The 19,339-nt window shown below is 50.3% G+C and overlaps 4 protein-coding genes across 4 annotated transcripts; all 4 read left to right on the top strand.

The window, feature by feature from the left end:
- Positions 1–255: 255 nt before the first annotated feature.
- HRG_01435 (uncharacterized protein) lies at positions 256–717 on the top strand (the record flags this gene model as incomplete). Its single annotated transcript, XM_044859906.1, has 1 exon — positions 256–717. The coding sequence occupies one exon, from the start codon at positions 256–258 to the stop codon at positions 715–717; it is 462 nt and encodes a 153-aa protein (XP_044726306.1).
- Positions 718–1,329: 612 nt separating this feature from the next.
- On the top strand, positions 1,330–1,872 carry HRG_01434 (uncharacterized protein; the record flags this gene model as incomplete). The annotated part of the gene is made up of 1 exon (XM_044859905.1): positions 1,330–1,872. One exon carries the CDS (start codon positions 1,330–1,332, stop codon positions 1,870–1,872), a length of 543 nt encoding a protein of 180 aa, XP_044726305.1.
- A 5,273-nt stretch (positions 1,873–7,145) lies between these two features.
- HRG_01433 (polyprotein) lies at positions 7,146–7,616 on the top strand (the record flags this gene model as incomplete). The annotated part of the gene is made up of 1 exon (XM_044859904.1): positions 7,146–7,616. One exon carries the CDS (start codon positions 7,146–7,148, stop codon positions 7,614–7,616), a length of 471 nt encoding a protein of 156 aa, XP_044726304.1.
- A 7,477-nt stretch (positions 7,617–15,093) lies between these two features.
- Positions 15,094–18,095, top strand: HRG_01432 (integrase core domain-containing protein; the record flags this gene model as incomplete). Its single annotated transcript, XM_044859903.1, has 5 exons — positions 15,094–15,355; positions 16,927–17,360; positions 17,408–17,653; positions 17,713–17,970; positions 18,060–18,095. 5 exons carry the CDS (start codon positions 15,094–15,096, stop codon positions 18,093–18,095), a joined length of 1,236 nt encoding a protein of 411 aa, XP_044726303.1.
- Between the last annotated feature and the right edge of the window lie 1,244 nt (positions 18,096–19,339).

The raw sequence follows: 19,339 nt of genomic DNA, 5'->3' as shown, positions 1-19,339 counted from the left end.
AAAGGAGATGTTTTTGACCTCGCACTTCGCGACAGCTGTGGCCCCACACCAAGACCAACGGGTAATCTTTTTACCAATTTTAGGCGTCTCCAGATAGATCATCATGACGTACCAAAATGTGTAATCGTGCCCGAAAGTGGGGGCGGGCACGATTACTGTCCTCGTAACCACGAAGGCTGCTTCACATCTTCCGACAACCGCTCTACCAAATATAAGTCGAACTCGCGACTTGTCTCCGTGGGCAATCGAAGCACAATGGATACAGTCAGCCGCATCAACAGGTTCGTCACATGCACGTCGTGCGGCAGAATGATCATGGCCAGGGACCCGCGCGTGGTCGGGACCACCAGCGGCCCCGGGGTCGTCACCGGCTTCTGGGGCGGGAGCACGTTCCACCTCGTGGTCTGCAGCTTGTGCGAGCACATCGGCGTGCTCCAGGTTGTCACCGGGGTGGAGGTCTACACCGACTACCCGTTCGCGAGTTCCACGCACGTGGCGACGACCGTGGTCAAGGCCTCCGACGCGTACATGAAGGCGTGCGACATCACAGGCTCCTTCGCGAACCTGGGCGACTTCATGGACAAAGTCCCGATCGTCAACAGGGACGCGCTGGAGAAGAGCTTCCCGTACAAGACCTGGGTCAACTACGTGTCCATGAGCGACAAGAGCCTCCCGACGCTGGGCATGCGCCCGTACATGATCACGAACTTCCTCTAGACGATGGTGCCATCGGCTGGGGGCACCGGTGTCGAAAACCACGACGCGGATGATCATGTTGACGACCACGAGCTGGATCATTGGCGGTGGTTAAGCCACTCCTCGCCAAAGAAAATAGTTTCGCAGCAATCAAAGTGCGCCTTCTTCCGATGACTTCTGTGGCCACTTTCTGTATAGAGTTGTCCACAAATGCAGAGCACGGATGCCATGATAGCAAGCTCCGATCTCGTATCCGTGGTCGAGAGGAGACTCGCACGTGCTGGAGGGGGTCGCTAGTCGCGCGAGAGAGTATGTGTGATTGAATGAGCGTCGCGTGAGCGTTGCGCGGACGGGGAAACGTTCCGTGGAAGGGAAAATGTTGCGTGGAAGGGAAAATGTTGCGTGGAAGGGAAAATGTTGCGTGGAAGGGAAAGCGTTGTGCGGAAGGGAAAACGTTGCGTGGAAGGGAAAATGTTGCGTGGAAGGGAAAGCGTTACGTTGCTGGGAGAAGTGAGTCCAAGCCACCTCGTTGATCCTAGCCCGTTGGCTCGTGAGCTTCGGCGGGCCGCAAGTGCCTGCATGCTGGCCAAAACCCAGTGCGTGACATGGCGCTACGCTACCCCCAGAGCACTGATGTTGACGACCCGTCAGACGAAGCACACAGTCTGCGCGGCACGGCCGGTGCTTCGCGTACTCGGGTCTACCCCCGCCAGCCAGCCCGGCACCACAATCAGGGACCTGTGCCTGCACCACTGCTCCTCCGACTCGCACGTCGTCGACGCTTTCCTCGGCCGCTGGCCCTTCGACTCGCTGCTGTGGCGCCATCTCTACCTGTCCATGCAGCCCCTCGTCCTGCTCTTCCGCAACGCCGTCGCCCGCGACATCTTCGCAAAGGACTGCATGATGATGCGCCACGGCTGCCACACCTTTCCCATATGCGGCCTCCTGCTCCAGGCCACCCAGGCCTTTGCCTGGGCCGTCGACCAGCCCTTGCCGGACGAGGCCCGCCCCTACCTCGAGGGCTGGACCAGGGAGGAGTTCACCCCCGGCGACTTGCCCGTCAGCTTCGCCTTGCCGCAGCAAGACGACATCAAGGACCTGATGACGGCCGCCCGCGGCGACTCCGCCAACGAGGACGAGCTCGGCTCCCTGATGCAGAGGTGGGCGCTCGAGTAGGCTGGCGCGAGTCAAGGCGGCGATGCGGCTGTTTCGAGTCTGTCTTATTGATGTAACTACGAGGGGCGAATTTGAGATCACCAAGCAAGGGGACCGGCTTTTCAACTCGCCCTGACCTTGCGACGCTATATACAAAGTCAACTGCTTTGCAATACAGGACACCTGAATTGATCCTTACAATACTGTATTCATTCCCTCAAAACATTTTGAAGCTCTTCAAGGGCTGTTCTCTTCGAACATGAATGAGCCTTGCGTCCATTGACAAATAGGAAATAGGACATAGTGTAGGAATGTATCTATCTAGTGGTGTGACCAACCATGGTTGGCACGTGACCCGTACGGTCACGTGTGCGGCTGAGGGCAGCGTGCCCCCTTTCTCCACGCTGGCCTCTGCCTCCTTAGATAGAGAATCAAGACGAATACAACATCAGGTTAACCCTAGTACCGTCTCATTGCAGCAGCTGCCGCAGGTGCCTACCCACACTGATCAGTGACCGGCCCACGCCCGTCACAGACAGCTAAGTAGAAGAGACAAATTCCTCAACCTTCGAAGGTGCTATAGTCCGCGTCACTTTACTGTGGCCCTGAGTAGCGCTCAGAAGAAGGTTATTTGTGCTAAGAACAAGGAATCTCCCGCTGGTTTGCCCAGCCGCGCGAGAGTCCTTCCAACTGTTGATTACGATCGCCCGCTAGTTTGCCTAGCCGTGAGCACCGGAATCGACAGGCGACCACATCGCAAACAACTAGTAAGAACGTTCGACCCTTGACGTTAAGTAGCAAGATCCCCGTCAGTTCAGTCTGGCCGCGAACGACCTACTTAGTACGCGACGCTCGACCTCCTATTAGCGACAACTCGTATACGAAGAGACCAATACGAACCCCACATCGTCTCATTCATTTGATCACGATAGCCCCGACCGCCCGAGCTATGTCCCCAGAAGCCCAGCTCGAAGAAATATGCGACCAGATGCAGGCACTAGACATCCAAGCATCCGCATTCCGACAAATTAATATCGACCTTTGGGACAACGATATCACACACGACGAAAAGGACAAGATCGCAGTAACGACATATGTGGCAAAGTTCATATTCATCGTTCAATCTGGCAGTGATCAAGGATACGACCTCCTTGGTTACTTCCAACAGCATTTTGAAGAATGGACCGAAGACACATGGGACCGCGCCCCGAATGAATACAAGAGAGCCCTCAGGAAACTACTAAGGAAAAGAGGTATCTACACAGGTTCACAAAGGGGAAATTCGCAACACAATTTCTCATATTACAAACTATCGAGAACCCACAAACCTGGCCAGAGCAGGAGTTTACGGAGATGGTGTTTGATGAGAGGACTGCTGCCTTCAGGAGGCAGACAGCATTACTAGGATCAAATGCTTCCACTAATCCCCATCCGTCTCAACCTCCTTCACCATCAGTTACGCCCTTAGCAGCACCTCATCAAGGTCTTAACGAACCACAACCTATTAAGACCCTAACGAGCCCTCCTAACGCACCTACTCCTGCTCCGACTATCCAAGATAAACCTGCTCCGACCTCTCTTACTATTCATCCGACTTCCTACCGCTTCCAGAACCCCGATCTCGTCCAACCCGTCACCAACCCCATCCCCGAACACTTATCCGGCCCTGCAACCTTTGGAGAATACATGAAACTCCCCCCGGATAACATCCCGAACGCTATCGTCGATAGCGACATCCAGCAGAAGTTTATGAAGACCTGGAACAAAGATCGGAACTACACAGGAGAGCCGTACGATCTCCTTGATGATAAGCTCCGCCTCTTCTTAAGCAACTGCTCTCATATCCAAGTGAAACCGTCACAATTTCACGCACTCTTTCCCCGGATCCTTGATGGAAGAGCCCAAAGATTCTATCTTGATAAGATCACATGGGCTACGACGTTCCGACAAGCGTATGATATCTTCAAACAACACTTTGACACGGAAGTCAACCATGTCCACTACCATACTGACTGGACAACAATAACCTTTAACTCCATCCGTGCCCAAGATGCTTCGAAGACCCCCCACGAAGTGCTTCAAACCCTCTTTGATAAGCTTCAGCTCTGCCAACGAGCCCTTGGCAGGAGTACGGAGGAGACCTTCTACTGCGTACAACGCTTATGAAAGCATGCCGGAGTACCCGAACTCCAATACGCTCTTTTCAAACCCGCCGATAACGTCGAGCACCTTCTTGCAGATCTTCGTGCATCCGTTGAAACCCATCTTGCCCTCATAACAACTTCTCAATTTCCCTTGACTTTGCTGGATCATTCGATCATAACGATCCACGCCATCAGTACTACCTCGACCGTCGATACAATAACAACCGCTCTCGAGGCAGATACGGATATTCAGGTCAACGACCCAGCCGCGGATACGGACAAAGCTACAACCGTGGAAACTACCGGCCTCAAAGCCGTAGTAACTACAATCCTAGCTACAATAACCGCAACTGGACAAAGAAGTGTTTTGTTTGTGGACAAGAAGGCTGTTGGTCAACTAAACACTCTACGGATGAACGACAAAAGGCCAAGGACCAACATATCACTCAATGCCACTTCATAGGTGTACAACTCACGGACATCGGAGGCTATATTCTAGACTACGAAGGTCATGAGATGAGCAGCTTTGATGACACTGAAGATACATGGGAAGAACATGACAATAGCACCAACGATCACCCGGAACAATGGCAAGCAAGCCAAATGCTCTGTCAACAGGCATTCAATCATTTGATCACAGGAGAAGACGTCTATCAGACGGATCAAACCGTTGTTCCAGCCTCGCAATTTATTATTGAAGATCGCTATTCAAGGGATAGATTCCAAGGTATCATGATCGACACAGGTGCAGCAACATTCTCCACAGCAGGATATTCTCAGTACATCGCCCTACAACGAGAAGATCCTTCTGTAGCTCTCGACAGCTCTACATCCGGCCAGGCCTCCATCAAATTTGGCAACGGCGACACGATTAACTCCCTTGGCACAGTTGCCCTAAAAACACCCCTCGGAAGGATCACGTTCCACATCCTTCAAACCCCAACTCCTTTTGCTCTGCCTTGCTGATATGGATCGACTTGGTATCTATTTCAATAACATCACAGATACCATCAATTGTAGTAATCATTGTACTAATCGCCCTACCAGCATCCCAGTCATCCGCAAATGGGGACATCCCTGGTTCTTCCTTACGAAAGATGAAGAGTCTATCTCGTTTCTTACGGAAACAGAGATTCGTACACTTCACCGACGCTTTGGACACCCAGCAGTCCCTAGGCTCCATCACCTCTTGAAGCAAGCCGGGCACAGTGACGTCTCGATAGACACATTAGAGACTATCTCTAAGTTCTGTCACCACTGTCAAATGCACTCACAAGCCCCACGCCGCTTCAAGTTCACCCTTAACGATGATCAAGAATTCAACTACGAAATCATCGTTGATGTGATGCACCTAGGAACACCACAACGCCCTGTTCTACACGTTGTGGACTCAGCTACTGCTTTCCAAGGAGCCAGATTTTTACCGTCAATGTCAGCTAAAGATACATGGGAGACCCTCCGGACCCTCTGGATCGACACGTATCTTGGACCTCCTGATACCCTCCGTCACGATGCAGGAACTAACTTTGCTTCTCTCGAATTCCGGAACGAAGCAAAGATTATGGGGATCAAATGCTCTCAAGTACCTGTTGAGACGCATTGGTCCATTGGAAAGATTGAACGCTATCACGCACCCCTCCGACGCGCCTTTAACATCCTCCATGCTGAGATTGGCCACACCACTTCCGCCGAAACAGTCCTTCAAATGGCTGTTAAAGCAATCAATGATACGGCAGGACCTGACGGTCTTGTGCCTACGTTGCTTGTTTTCGGCGCATACCCTCGCGTATCTACAGACTCGCCCCTTCCGCTTCCACCCTCAAAAGATCGGAAGCTATGCAGAAAGCGATGAAAATGCTCCGCCAACTCTCGGCAGAAAGACGAGTTAAGGATGCCCTCCATGCACGCAACGGCCCGAGCACGACAGAAGTGCTATCCTCCCGCTGCAAAGTGAAGTTCGCGTTTGAGAGAGAAAGACGGTTGGCAAGGACCCTTCAAGATTGCATCGATTGATAGCCATAACATCACCATTGACACAGTCAACGGCCCCAAGTCTTTCGATCGACCCTTGTACAACCGTATCTGCGTGATGATACCACTCTTTCCGACCCTACACACGACACAGACCCTCAGGCATTCGTTCAGATCTTAATGAACAACCGGCTCAAGACCCCGTTAAGACCCTAACGGACCTGCCTGCCCGACCCGAACCCCGCCCCCGCAAGAGAGGACGCCCACCAGGATCAAAGAACAAGCCAAAGGATTTGATCATGATGGCCTGCCGTAGACCAGAGCTTCTTGACCCAAAAGGAGGAAGATGCACAAGCTCTTTCCTCAAGCTACGGTCTGATGGCATAATCACCTCTCCTGGTGACCCTTCGAAGAATCCGATAACAAAGAGATTACTGACCTCGTTGGCCGCGGTGTATTCCAATTTGAACGATACGATCAAATGACTCATGGAAACTATAGAATCTTTCGCTCTCGAATGGTTCGTGAAGTCAAAGGAATCAACACTAAGCCCTACGAAAAGTCTCGACTTGTTATTCAAGGACATAACGACTTTGAGAAGACCACCCTCCTGACGCAATCTCCGACAATTCAACGCGTTAGCCAGAGACTCATCCTCGCTATTGCCCCGGACTTCTTCAAAACTACGGCATAACCCTCTCCCTCCGTGATATCACTCAGGCATACCCGCAATCCCAGACCAAGCTTTCCGGACCATTCTTACGTATTTGCCCACGGAACTACAAGGCAAATACCCTAACGGAACAATTATTCGTGTTATTAAGCCCTGTACGGTATCGCAGAAGCCGGAGTCCATTGGTTCCGCACATATCAGCAGCATCACCTCGAAAAGCTGGATATGTCTACCTCCACCTATGACTCCTGCCTACTGATTTCGAATACTGGCCCTGACACGCTCGGTATTGTTGGAATGCAAACTGATGACACCTCATCCTTGGAACGAACAACTTTTCTACCCGTGAAGAAGAAGAGCTACAAAGGCAGAATTTCGTTCCAAGCCCAAGACTGACATCACATACGGAACAACGGTTGACTTTAATGGTGCAAGACTGACGTTGCTGAATAATAACCCTTAAGAAAGGATCCCTTTTACTTCAACAGAAGGGACAAGCAGCAAAAATGACCACCATTGACCCTAAAGCAATTGATCGTCACCAGCGCTACGTTGAGGAACGAGCGCGAGCCTCATACATTGCTTCAATTGCTCAACCGGAAGCTTCTTTCGATGTTTCAGTCGCCGCCCAAGTACAGACCCCTGAGGATAAAGATTACGCAATTTTGAACAAGCGACTGCAATGGCAAATGGATCACCAACTACGTGGCCTCACGTACAAACCAATTGATCTAGCTACTGCAAAGCTGATGGTTTTCACCGATGGTTCTTTCGCAAACAACAAGGACTTATCCTCCCAACTAGGATTCGTCATTACCCTCGTTAACGAGACAAACCACAAAGAAAAACAGTTCGAGATTAGTGGTAACATCGTACACTGGAGTTCAACAAAGTGCAAACGTGTTACCCGTAGCGTCCTAGCATCAGAGATCTACGGTATGGCCAACGGATTCGACATAGGCATCTCCTTGCGATGACTATGAAGATAATTACGGAACGACTCAACCTTCCTCCTATCCCTCTCATCGTCTGTACGGATTCGTACTCTCTACGAATGCCTAGTCAAGCTCGGTACGACGAAGGAAAAACGATTGATGATTGATATCATGGCCCTTCGCCAGTCATACGAGAAGAGAGAGATAACAGATATTCGTTGGATCAACGGCGCAGACAACCCAGCAGATGCAATGACGAAAGCATCACCAAACCGAGCCCTGGAACGCTTCATCGATACCAATAGTCTGACAATTCGAGTCGAAGGATACGTACAACGTTCCTAACCGCTCCTTATACCTATGATCAAATGATTGCTCCTATCAGGAAGACCCTTCACTTCTTCCCAGATATCTACAGCTAAGAACAAGACGTCGGACCCACTTTTGGCAATAATGACACACCCCTCACGGCACATTCCTTCACGGCCTTAACGCTACTATCCTTTAGACCTGTTCAAGGTGTTGCTGTGCTTCTCACAGCAAAAGAAGAGTTGCCTGTGTAGGAATGTATCTATCTAGTGGTGTGACCAACCATGGTTGGCACGTGACCCGTACGGTCACGTGTGCGGCTGAGGGCAGCGTGCCCCCTTTCTCCACGCTGGCCTCTGCCTCCTTAGATAGAGAATCAAGACGAATACAACATCAGGTTAACCCTAGTACCGTCTCATTGCAGCAGCTGCCGCAGGTGCCTACCCACACATAGTGTCATGCACACACAATAGGAAATAGGACATAGTGTCATGCACACACACAGCTATGTGAACCACCTTAATATAAAACAGGCATTCCTCGTCTCCAGATCTTAATTTCCAGAACGCGGCGTCTGTTGTGTCCCCAAAGCAGGGCTCGACCCAGCTCCTCCCCAGCACACAGTCCACACACAGAGCCATCAACCCGCAACGTCATGTCCGACTGTCGACCGGCTCAGCAGCAGCACCCGCAGCACTCGAAGCAGGCAAGGCCAGCGCATAACCCGCAGCAGATGGCCTATTTACCGCATGTTCGTGTCACCAACATTGCCAGCGCTGAGGGAGATACCAGGGACTGCTCAGACATCCCAGTAATAAATATATATTTATTGATAAGGGCATATTTATTGTTAAGCTTATCCATAACGATAACAATACAAGTTTTCCTTATCAATAAATTATCGATAACATAATAATATGGGGTCTTTTGGTTCCAGCACTCGGCTCCGCGTAAAACTCAGACTGATTCCAGGAAGAATCTAAACGCAAGCCGGCAAGCAAGCTTCTCCATGGTTCAGATCCGTTTTTCACATTTCAACAGAAGATTAATACGCTTCTAGAAAAACTGTGAGGCCCTCCGATTCACAATCGCTTGACATACCTTCTACCAAAGTAATATTCTCTTCCGAGTCCGCCAAGGCGCCCGGGATCATTCAGGCTCAACATGGCTTGCTTCTCCTTTGTGAACCCGCTTCAAAGTCTTCCTCCGTCATGCCTTCAGAGTGGGCTTCACAAGCTGCTAGCGAACCCTCCAAGCCTGAGTTATCTCGTCTCCAGCACACGCGTGATGCAGTCAAAAGGAGAAGGCTGAGAGCCAGATCCACATGGGACGATCCAGAAAGGGTGTTTTCTTGCGCGAGACGAACGATCTCGTGGGACCGTACCCGTCTTTCTGCTGATACAGTCGAGAAAGTGCAGTGCCTAAGCAGCTGGGTGAAGAATGATTTGATCAGAAAGCTCTACGTGGCAGCAGATGACAAGGCAATGTCAATTTCGAGGCATACCGACAATGAACTCGGTGACGCAAATCTATATTATTAATAATTGATAAACTTAACAATCGATATCAATATGGGACTTGGCTTAACAATACATAACAATAAGGCAAAATTATGTATTTATTTATTATTGGGATGTCTGGGACTGCTCACCTCACCTTCCCCGCCGCCACCGCGCAGGCGCATGGGCTCGTTGTCCATCTTCATAGGCTCGACGGGGCGCTGCAGAACGAACGCAAAAAAAAAACAAAAAAAGGGGGGGTAAGCACAGAAACTTTTAAAAAAAAACATTGTTGAGAGTAAAAAGGCATGGAAGGAGCAACGCCGCGGCTGCGCGGGATCCTCCCGACTCCCGTGTCTTGGCAACGTTTCAACGTACCGGCTTGTCGGTGCTGGGTCGGGATCCTGGAGCGGCGGCCGGGGCCGGGTCCTGGGGCATCTGCATCTGCTGGGTGGAAGGCATGACGGAGGCGGACGCAAGGCGTAAAGAGACTGGAATATTTACAAAAGTGCGTGGGAAAAGTGTGAGGGACTGGGTGGGGCGTTTATAAAACCACGGACACTGCTGAGCCTGTGGCGTCGGCACCACGGGACTGCATAGATGTACTAAATCACCGATGACCGGAACAGCTCCGTCTGCTGTTGGCCTCTCAACAAGTTGCAACCCGCCGTTATTTTATTCGGCTGCTGTCACGAAGAACGTCTCTCGGTTGAGTCAGCCAGGTCACCCATGGGTAGCTAGGCCGACAAGGGAGCTGACAACCAAGTTTCACGAGAAGGCTGGAAAGCTTCTATTAAAGACTAGAGCATCTTTAGTCGAGGAGGCTGGGGGTTCCCAGCCTCCCTTAACCTTATACTTATACTACGAGAGAGAGATATAAATAGGGGCTTGGATTTAGGGCAGGAAGAAAGGGGCAGAGACACGGAATATACAATAACGACACCATTTCTACATTATATGCCCTTTCTGCTGACTTTCTTCGTGAGAACTGCCGCTGCCGATGATGGCCAAGTTAGCTCTAAACCTTAGCGTCCAATGGTGCACCACCTTTGCATTGCAGCACAATTGCACTCGGTAATGGTGACGTCAACTATGACCAGCCTTGGGCGATCAATACATGGGCACCCTGGGGTGCCTAACACTCGTCAACACCGTACTAGTACAGGAGAGGCAAGCTGGTCGGGGCTTGCGCAAAAAGCCTTGGGGAACGAGGTTGGCTAGGGCAGCTTGCGAGGGCAATTGAGATGTTTTGAATGGAAACGGAAACATCGAGTGCAAATGGAGATTGGTCACATGTCCCTGCGGGGGGCGGGGTCCTGCAGCTTCTTATGGACTGGCACCATTAAAGGCATGATCCTCTCCAATCCCAGCAATTGACCAACGAGCAATCTCAATCAAGATAACCGTGTGTTACCTGCATTAGCTAAGGAGTTTCTTGACGTAATCCTCCGACCCTGAGCAGAGATGCGTCAAATACATATCCTGCACTCTCACCCTCTGCAGGCAATTGAGAAGAAAGAGTGCATTTTCCCTCCAATCTGGACTTTTGCTGTCGCTGGACAAGCTTCAGACGAACTCAGGTTATCGAGGCGTCCAATCCAGTCTCATCGGGAACGACTGAAGATGCCTCCACCAACCCGAGTCTCGGCCCCGGCGCCTATTAAACCCTCTCTAGTCGCCCGGCAAGCACCTCCAGCCACGGTCACGGTTACTGCGCAAAGCACAAATCAAGATGGGAGCAGCAGCATGAGCGGAGGGGTCATTGCGGGAATCGTGATTGGCTCCATTGTCGGGTTCTTGCTTTTGTTCTGGATCATACGTTCATGTTCGAACCTCGGGGCTCCGCCCCAGGAACGCGAGTCTTTTTATCACGACATAGGACCGAAGCGCTATCGACACGACTCGCGCCGGCACAGCAGAAGACATTCGCGCGCCTCTGAGATTTCAATGCCCCCTCCCGTCATTATTCGAGACTGCTCGCGGAGTGGCCATAGACAGCCTACCCATACCTACGAGAGCGGGCAAAGAGGAAGACGTCACTGAATCAAGATATGGATGACGTGCGGTGATTTTCCGCCTCCGCCACGCGCATGGTGGTGGTCAAATACCGAGGTATGCTAATTGCAAATCTTTTGTTTTTCCGATTTATCACGCCATTGCACACACCTTGACTTGTGCCAGAACTGACAAGCTCCTTTAAGAAATTCGTGACTGGTCAAGGCTTGCGTACTCGAACAAGCTCTGCAGTGGAAATGGCTAGCCCGAAGTGATGGTTGATGCGTGATGCCGAGCCTGCAATGAAGTTATGAACCCATAATACGTAATAAATCGACGGTAATAGACACTGCCAAGATGAGTATAGTGGCTCAAACAATGTATAGAAGGTCTAGCGATGGGCAGATTTGTGTTGGTTGGTTGTATTCCGGGTGATACAGTGCCGTAGTTGCGTTGCGCACTCGTTGGATGGGTGCTGTGCAACCAGAAGCCGGGTAACATGTTGTCGCCAGGATAGTGCCAAAGTAAAGATGAGAAGTGTCAAACGACATTCCGCCCCAGTCGAGGAGGTGTCTCGACCCACATGGGCACCGTTCTTGTGTATATAACTGGGACCTTCGTCCCCTTGACTTGGGCAGTGGTTAAGACCAATTCGACTCTCTATAACCCTCACATGCATGGCATCTTTCCAGTTACATGTGACAAGAAGAAGGGGAAGGGAAGGTGTCTCGAAGCCGTTTGTGAGAAAACGATTAGGAGCCGAAACTTGCATTGCTAGCGTCCCGTTCGAGACGCACTTCAGCAAGGTTTGTTGCTGGTTAGTGTCTTGCCATACCTTGAGGCTTCTATCCGTAATCGTGATGTCAGAGTGCACCTCTTAGCGCAGGCTCACATGTTCGGCGTTGGCTCCGTCGAGATTCGTCCAATGAAACAAGCCTGCTTGATGGACACACGGTGGTGCGAGCTCGCGGGGTCCAAATAAATATGGGGCGCGACACGTACACGAAGTCCGTTTATGCAAACTAAAATAAGTTGCATGCACGATCGGGATTCGGGAATTGCACGGAGTTGACTCCGGCATATCCAACCAACGGGAGACTAGGGCCCCATCCGTGAATCCGAGGGCCAAAGACAAGAGCATTATAAAGGATCATTAGCCCCAGCTGATACCGCGAACGGCCTAACCGCTGCATATTTGGTCTAAAGTCTTTCGGGTAATCGCTACCTCTGTACTCCGTATAGTCCAGCCTGTCTTCGCGCTAGCCATCACTGACCGAAAACAATGAAACGTCTTGTATGTATCGATCCGCTTAAAGTGACGTTGCACAGTTAATTGGAAACCTCGATTATAAAATGGTCGGGAACATTCTCTTGCAGCAAGCGGGTGCTGTGGTAGCTGACAAGGATCAAAAATTCGTGAACATCGGGAACAGCCATATAATGCCAAGTGTTAGGTTATTTAGCCCCACAGACCCTGTGCTTCCATGCGGCAGCCATAATCCACTTGCAAGTCGATTAACATCCAAATGTCGATCGCGCTAGGCTGCAGAGGAATGCTTGACCGTGATGATGGCGGGGTGACAGCAAGGTGACAGGGTAAGATAGGGATCTGCGCGCCGCAAAACCTCCGGGGATATCTTGTCGCAAACGCCCCATCTAGCTTTTGGGCCCGAGTTGGCCGTTAATGGGTGTTAAATTGGTGGTGTCGGAGGCACTCTAGACACAGGCTAGAGGCTAGCTGCATCAGGGAGCCTTCGCAAATATCTTAATTGGCCTACCCAGCTTGTGATACATCTGCTCAGAGCTACCAATGATGAAGGCCGGAGTTAGTTCTGACTGCCATGTAGAACATACCCAACCCTCGCTTCTGTACACATGCATGGCGCAGTCGCTAATTGGACCAGCGAAGATGAATGCATTCCAGCAGATGCAGCTACCGGTAGCTAGTAGTGTGATTTACGCAATGATTTCCACCGTGTAATAGAAAGCGCTTGGTTCCACGAAACTGTCAAGGATAATATCCGTTTACACCAACATGTCAATATCAAGGACTGGAAATTGTTACTGTACAGGTACTTCGTCGCTAACTGTTAACCTTACGGCACATGCGGTGCTTTCATGCTCTTGAACGAATAGTTTTTGCCTGGCACAGAAGTCTATGTAGCTTCGTGTTCCCAACTATTTAACTGCTAGCTGCCGCACTCCATTATTGAAGCAAGCACGACTATCTTTCACCAAAGAGTATCTCAAAACTTCGAAGTCTGCCGTCCCCAAGAGTCTATATCTGCGCCGGTAAAAACAGGTGAATATAGCACAGGATGTGCGCTGCGCGACCGTCTCATCTCCCTCCCTGCCCGGGTCCGCCTCCTACGTGTCCGCTTCCTCCTCTGCCCGAACGGAGCTCGCTGGAGATTCACCTGTTGTGATGTGAGCTTATAACGCGTTCATCTTCCTATTTGATAACGTTCACTAACAACTTCGCCAGACAAATTGCGCAGCTGAGTCGGGTGGCCAGCGCTCAGGAGGAGGCAGAATTCAGCTGGAGATGATCTCGTTTAGGGGATGCATAAGGCCATGCAAGCCGTGCAAAGGCAGGAAGTGGTTCCTGCTCTCAGAGACTCAGGTCTCATGCATTTGGAATGAAGGCACTTGCCAATCCGCTCAATCCACGCAATCCACCATGACTCCCAGTGGATCCAATACATCCATCCACTACACTAAGGCATTCAGTGGATTATAATCTACCCACTCCACTCAGCCTGCCAGTGGATTGAGTGGAGTGGATTTCAACCCTGTGGAGGCAGATGCGAGGAAGGGCCAAAAGTCGTCTTTTATATTTCGACTGATAGTCTAAACCACAGTTTGCACTGCAGTCCAGTTTGAGTGTGACGGACGGACCAACAGTTCAGTCTGCGCACCTCAGGCAGACTGCTAGTTCAGTCTGGCGCAGCCAGACGGACTGCCAGTTTGGTCTGGCCAAGTCAGACTGACTAGTGGGCAGTCTGAGGCGTCCAGACTGACTGTTTACACTATCAGGAGCACTGCTTAAGAGGTGCGAAGGCTGCAAGTAGGTATGTCGCATTCAGGATACGTATGTTGGATAAAACGTGCGATAATGTCGCTGTTGAGCAATGTCATCGAACCTTCTAGATGACAACGTCTGTCGAGAAGAAGGTCCGAACGAGTTGAGGTCTCTAGGTCTCTCTAGGTAATACAGCTTGAAACCAGGTAAGAAGGGAAGTCTGCAGACTGTTGTTTCTTCTTCCTAGACCACTGAGGGGTCCGGAGGATCTCCTATTCGAACGGGGACCCTTTGAGGAGTCCGGCATAACTATTACTGGCTCGGGGACCTCGAGACTGAACTATCGATTTCATAGCTAGAAGAGCTATTCGATCGGGGAGATGGAGCTGATGTTGCTGACGTAGATGACTTACGTGGCCTTCAGTAAGTGGCAAGAAGTGCCCTCTTCCTGATAGAATGCATTTCACATACCATCTGATCGTATGATACTCGACCTTCGAAAAGTCCCTTTATCCACTTTTATGCCCACTTTTGCTCTCTCCTTCGCGAGAGTTATGAGCCCGGGAGAAACAGACCTGTTTCTGTAACTTCCGGTGGCAAAATTGCAACCTTGAGAAAGAACCCCTCTTCCCCGCACGCTTCACACCACCTCGGCTTATCTTCGCCACCTTTTCGGCCCCTACGGCAGTTGAAGATGTCGAAGACCTCGGCTATGGCGCCGACGAAGCGGACAATTCTAACTGAACCCCAGGACTGGGACCGTTGGGTCAAGGAGCTCCGAGCACGAGTGGATAAGCTTATCCACAAGCTTATCTTTCAAGATGGCTCTGAAGCTATGGAGCTACCTGAGCGCCCGACTTTTGACGACTTTGCACAAGGCGTTAGACAGTTTGTCAATCTAACCAGCGAACAGCAAAGAGCTTACTCGGCGGCACTTCATGAATATGAGGGCAGGCGTAAGGAATACCTTTACGAGACTAAGCTAATCACTGCAGCCCGTACAGCTATTACGGAGTCTATCAGCACTGCTAAACTAACCTCCCTTCGAGAAGGGGATACGCTTAGACAGTGGCTGCAGAAGCTAGAAGCATCGACTGCTCCTTCACGCGGCTTTATGACTGACCGAATTAGGAAGCAGTATTCGAGTCACCTTCGTACTAGTACTAAGACTAACATACTAGACTGGCTGACTAAGTGGGAAGAGATTATAGAAGAAGCTGACCTTTACTTCCTATCTGAGGCACTAACAGGCCAGTGGCTACGAGATATAGCTAGCGTCATCCGACCTCTTAGTGATGGATACGCTACTATCTTCTACGAAGACAGCCGAAGAATCGATGAAGAAGCAGCAACTGCTCAATATAGGGTCTATCAAGCTCTTCGACCAGACTCTATCGGAAGCACGCCTACTTTGGCAGCAGTACCACCTTCTTCGACTCACTGGACCTTTCAGCTTGTTGCTAGAAAAATCAGAGAAATTGCAGAGCAACAGCCGCACCAGCAGAAAGGAGGAATCAAGAGGTGCCGGCTTTCTAGCTGATAAAGAAACTGATGAAAACGACCCTTCTGAAGAAAGACCGAAAAGAAGAGAAAGGGAAGAAACCTGACACAACCAAAAACACTGAGAAAACCGATAAAACCGATAAAAACCGATGCCCTGCGTGTGGACGGATAAGTCATGTTCTTTCTGACTGCTGGGCTCTCTTCGAAGATAAACGCCCCTCGTGGTGTGATTCGAATCCTCGAATAGAAGAAAGGGTGCAAAAGGCCCTTGAAAATGACCCAGATTTGAGAAAGAAGGTGGAAAAAATCCGTCATGAGAAGGAGGCATAGCAACTACCGAAGAATCGGATAGTCGGAAGAATCGTTGGGCACGCAAACCCTGCCTTTGTCTTTAAGGCTAGCCAAACGACCGCCTCTAACGACTACCCTCTTCGAAAGTCGACTCTGCTAGACTCAGCAGCTTCTTTACATATTTGCAATAACCTATCGAAATTCCGGTCTTTTAGAAAAGCAAGAAACGAATACCTAGTCACAGGGATTCAGAAGTCCGGATCGAAGGTTATGGCAGAGTCAACGTTACGGTCACGGCCCTAGACGGGTCATTACGGTCTTTACGGTTAAAAACCGTTGCTTATTGCCCGAGATTTTCAGCAAGCCTGGTATCTTTCCAGGCTCTTCGAGACGAAGGAATCTACTGGGATACCTTCACAGAGCCCACAAGGCTAGTCTACCGAGACAAGAGACCGATTTGTATTTTATTTCGGAAATATCGCCAGTTTGTTCTCGATTTCCAGCCTATTCAGAAGGAGGATATCGAAGAAGCGGCTTTTCAAGCCTCTAAGCCGAGAAGAAGAGGCTCCGGGACCCAAGACCGACAGCGTCAGCAGAAGCTAGCCTTTGGCATGCCAGACTAGGTCACCGGGACCCTAGCTCTTTATAAGCTAGGATTACGAAAAGGAGTGCATATTCGAGGCCCAAAACCTACGAATGCCAGCACTGTGCTCAAGGGAGGGCAATACGACAGGTTTCTCGAAGAACCCTATTCGAGACGAACGTCAAGAGCCCTGCCAAGAGATTTGGATCGACTGGACCGAGCTTACCCCTGATTTCGAGGGCTATGTCCGTGTGATGTTCATCACAGACGCATATTCGGGCATGGTTTTCCCCTACTTCCTTAAGACCTATCATTCAAAGCACCACCTAGCCGCACTTCGAGATTTCGTTAGCTGGATGAAGCTTCGTTTTGACTACACGGTGAAAATTGTACGGTCTGACGGAGAGCTATTCACTAATAAGATTAAGAAGTGGCTACGAAAGAAGGGAATTTCAGCAGAAAAATCAGCCTCGAATACACAAGCCCAGAACGGAGGGGCAGAACGGTCCGGTGGAATTGTTATTGAAAGGGCTCGCAAGATGAGGATCGCAGCAGGCCTTCCTCACGACCTATGGAAAGAAACCGTGGAAGCATCTTGTTATCTACGGAATCGGACCCCTCGAGCCCCTAGGACCACGAACTCGATTTCGAATTCGTCGGAAGACTGGAAAACACCCTTGAGCTCTTTACGAAGAAGGATCAACCTCAACAGCATGCCCAGCTCAAGGCCTACGGCTGTAGGGCCTACGCTATGACTTCTGACGCACAGCTAGGCAAGAAGAAGAGGCAGAAGCTTGATCCACGGTCACATATAGGATACCTGGTTGGATATAATTCGACGAATATCTTCCGGATCTGGATTCCGCAACGAAGAAAGGTTATTTCGACAAGGGATGTTATTTTGACGAATTTACCTATTTTGATGGGAAATTCGAGCAGCCGCAGCTGCTTCCTAGCATCAATGACCTTATTCAACGCGTTGAGATACCAGAGGACCAGAAAATCAACCAGGAAATCCTTGACGAAGAATCGGAGCTTGAGAGCGTGTTCGACGAAGACTCGGACGAGGAAGAAGAAGAGGGACAGACCGACCCTACCGAAGAAGAAGAAGAATATAAGAGGGCTAGGGAGCTTGAAGAAGCTTCTCTTATAACACCTCCACTGACAGAAGAAGATCTTGAGGCAGGCTTCTTGGTCTCTCTTCCGGTTGCTACTCCTGAGGGGGTGGGGCGGTTTGGTGATCCCTGGAAAGCTTCCTTTTTATCAGCCAACGAGTCAAACAGATCTCATTCTACGACTTCTACCCAGGAACCACTTGATCAGACAGGGGTAGAACCGGAGATCGATCCACTGCCTATCTTAGACCGATTTAATGACTTTTATCCTACTCCTATAAAGGACGGGGTACACGGAGCCTTTACTGCTGGACGACTATTCAAGCCAAAACCAAGGACCAAGGTACACAAGAAGGACCTACCAGACCCACCAGAAAACACCAAGCAGCTAGAAAAGCACCCTTTTAAAGAGGAATTCGTTAAAGCCCAAAAGGACCATCTAGCCTCGCACGAAGAGATGGGGTCCTTTATCGAAGTTCCGTGGAAAGGGCTGCTGGCAAACAAGTTCTATACTGCAAATGGGTCTTTATCTATAAGACTGACAAGCATGGGTACCTTCAGAAGTGCAAAGCTCGACTTGTGGTCTGCGGCAACCAGCAGGAAAGGGGGGATCTACCGACTCGAGCAACGACCCTAGCAGGGATGTCTTTCCGGGCACTCATGGCTATTGCAGCAGATTTCGACCTCGAACTTGATCAAATGGATGCAGTAAACGCCTTCGTTAACTGTCCACTCGAGGAAGAGGTAGTCTTTATGAGGATGCCTCCCGGATTTAGCAAACCAGGCAGAATTCTTTTGCTCCGGAAAGCCCTATACGGTCTACGACGATCCCCTTTGCTTTGGCAACAGCACCTTACCCGATCCCTAGAGGAATTAGGATTCGAAAAGGTCCCACAAGAACCTTGTGTGATGAAGAAGGGGCAGTCATTGTCTTCTTCTACGTTGACGATATTGTCTGGGCCTATAAGAAAGAAGATCAAGGAATAGCTATGGAGGCTATGCGAGGACTGCAAGAACGATATAAAATGACATTGCTTGGGAGCCCCGCTGGTTCCTAGGCATACACATCCTTCGGGACCGGACTAAGAAGACGATTTGGCTAACGCAAGATGCCTATATCGAGAAAATAGCCCACAAGCTATTAGGACCGGACCGACTTTCCTCAAAGCTTCCAGACACACCAATGACAACAGAAGAGCTACTCCTTCTATTAGCCAAGCAAGCGAACAGGAAATTCATAGGTACCTACAGAAGGTAGGATCTATCCTCTTTGCTGCTATTTCAACGAGACCAGATATCGCCTTTGCGGTCTCTCGGCTAGCTAGACACAACCAGAACCCCGACGAAACACACCAGAAGGCAGCAGACCGGGTTATTCTTTACCTCTATAATACCCGTTCCTTTGGAATTCGCCTAGGAGGATCAATCGATAAGAGAGCCGATATATT

The sequence above is a fragment of the Hirsutella rhossiliensis genome, assembly GCF_020360975.1.
Source record: "Hirsutella rhossiliensis strain HR02 chromosome Unknown scaffold00001, whole genome shotgun sequence".
In the NCBI taxonomy this organism is placed as follows: Eukaryota; Fungi; Ascomycota; class Sordariomycetes; order Hypocreales; family Ophiocordycipitaceae; genus Hirsutella; species Hirsutella rhossiliensis.
Note: the sequence above shows the minus strand (reverse complement) of the source record. Positions and strands in the feature narration are given on the sequence as shown.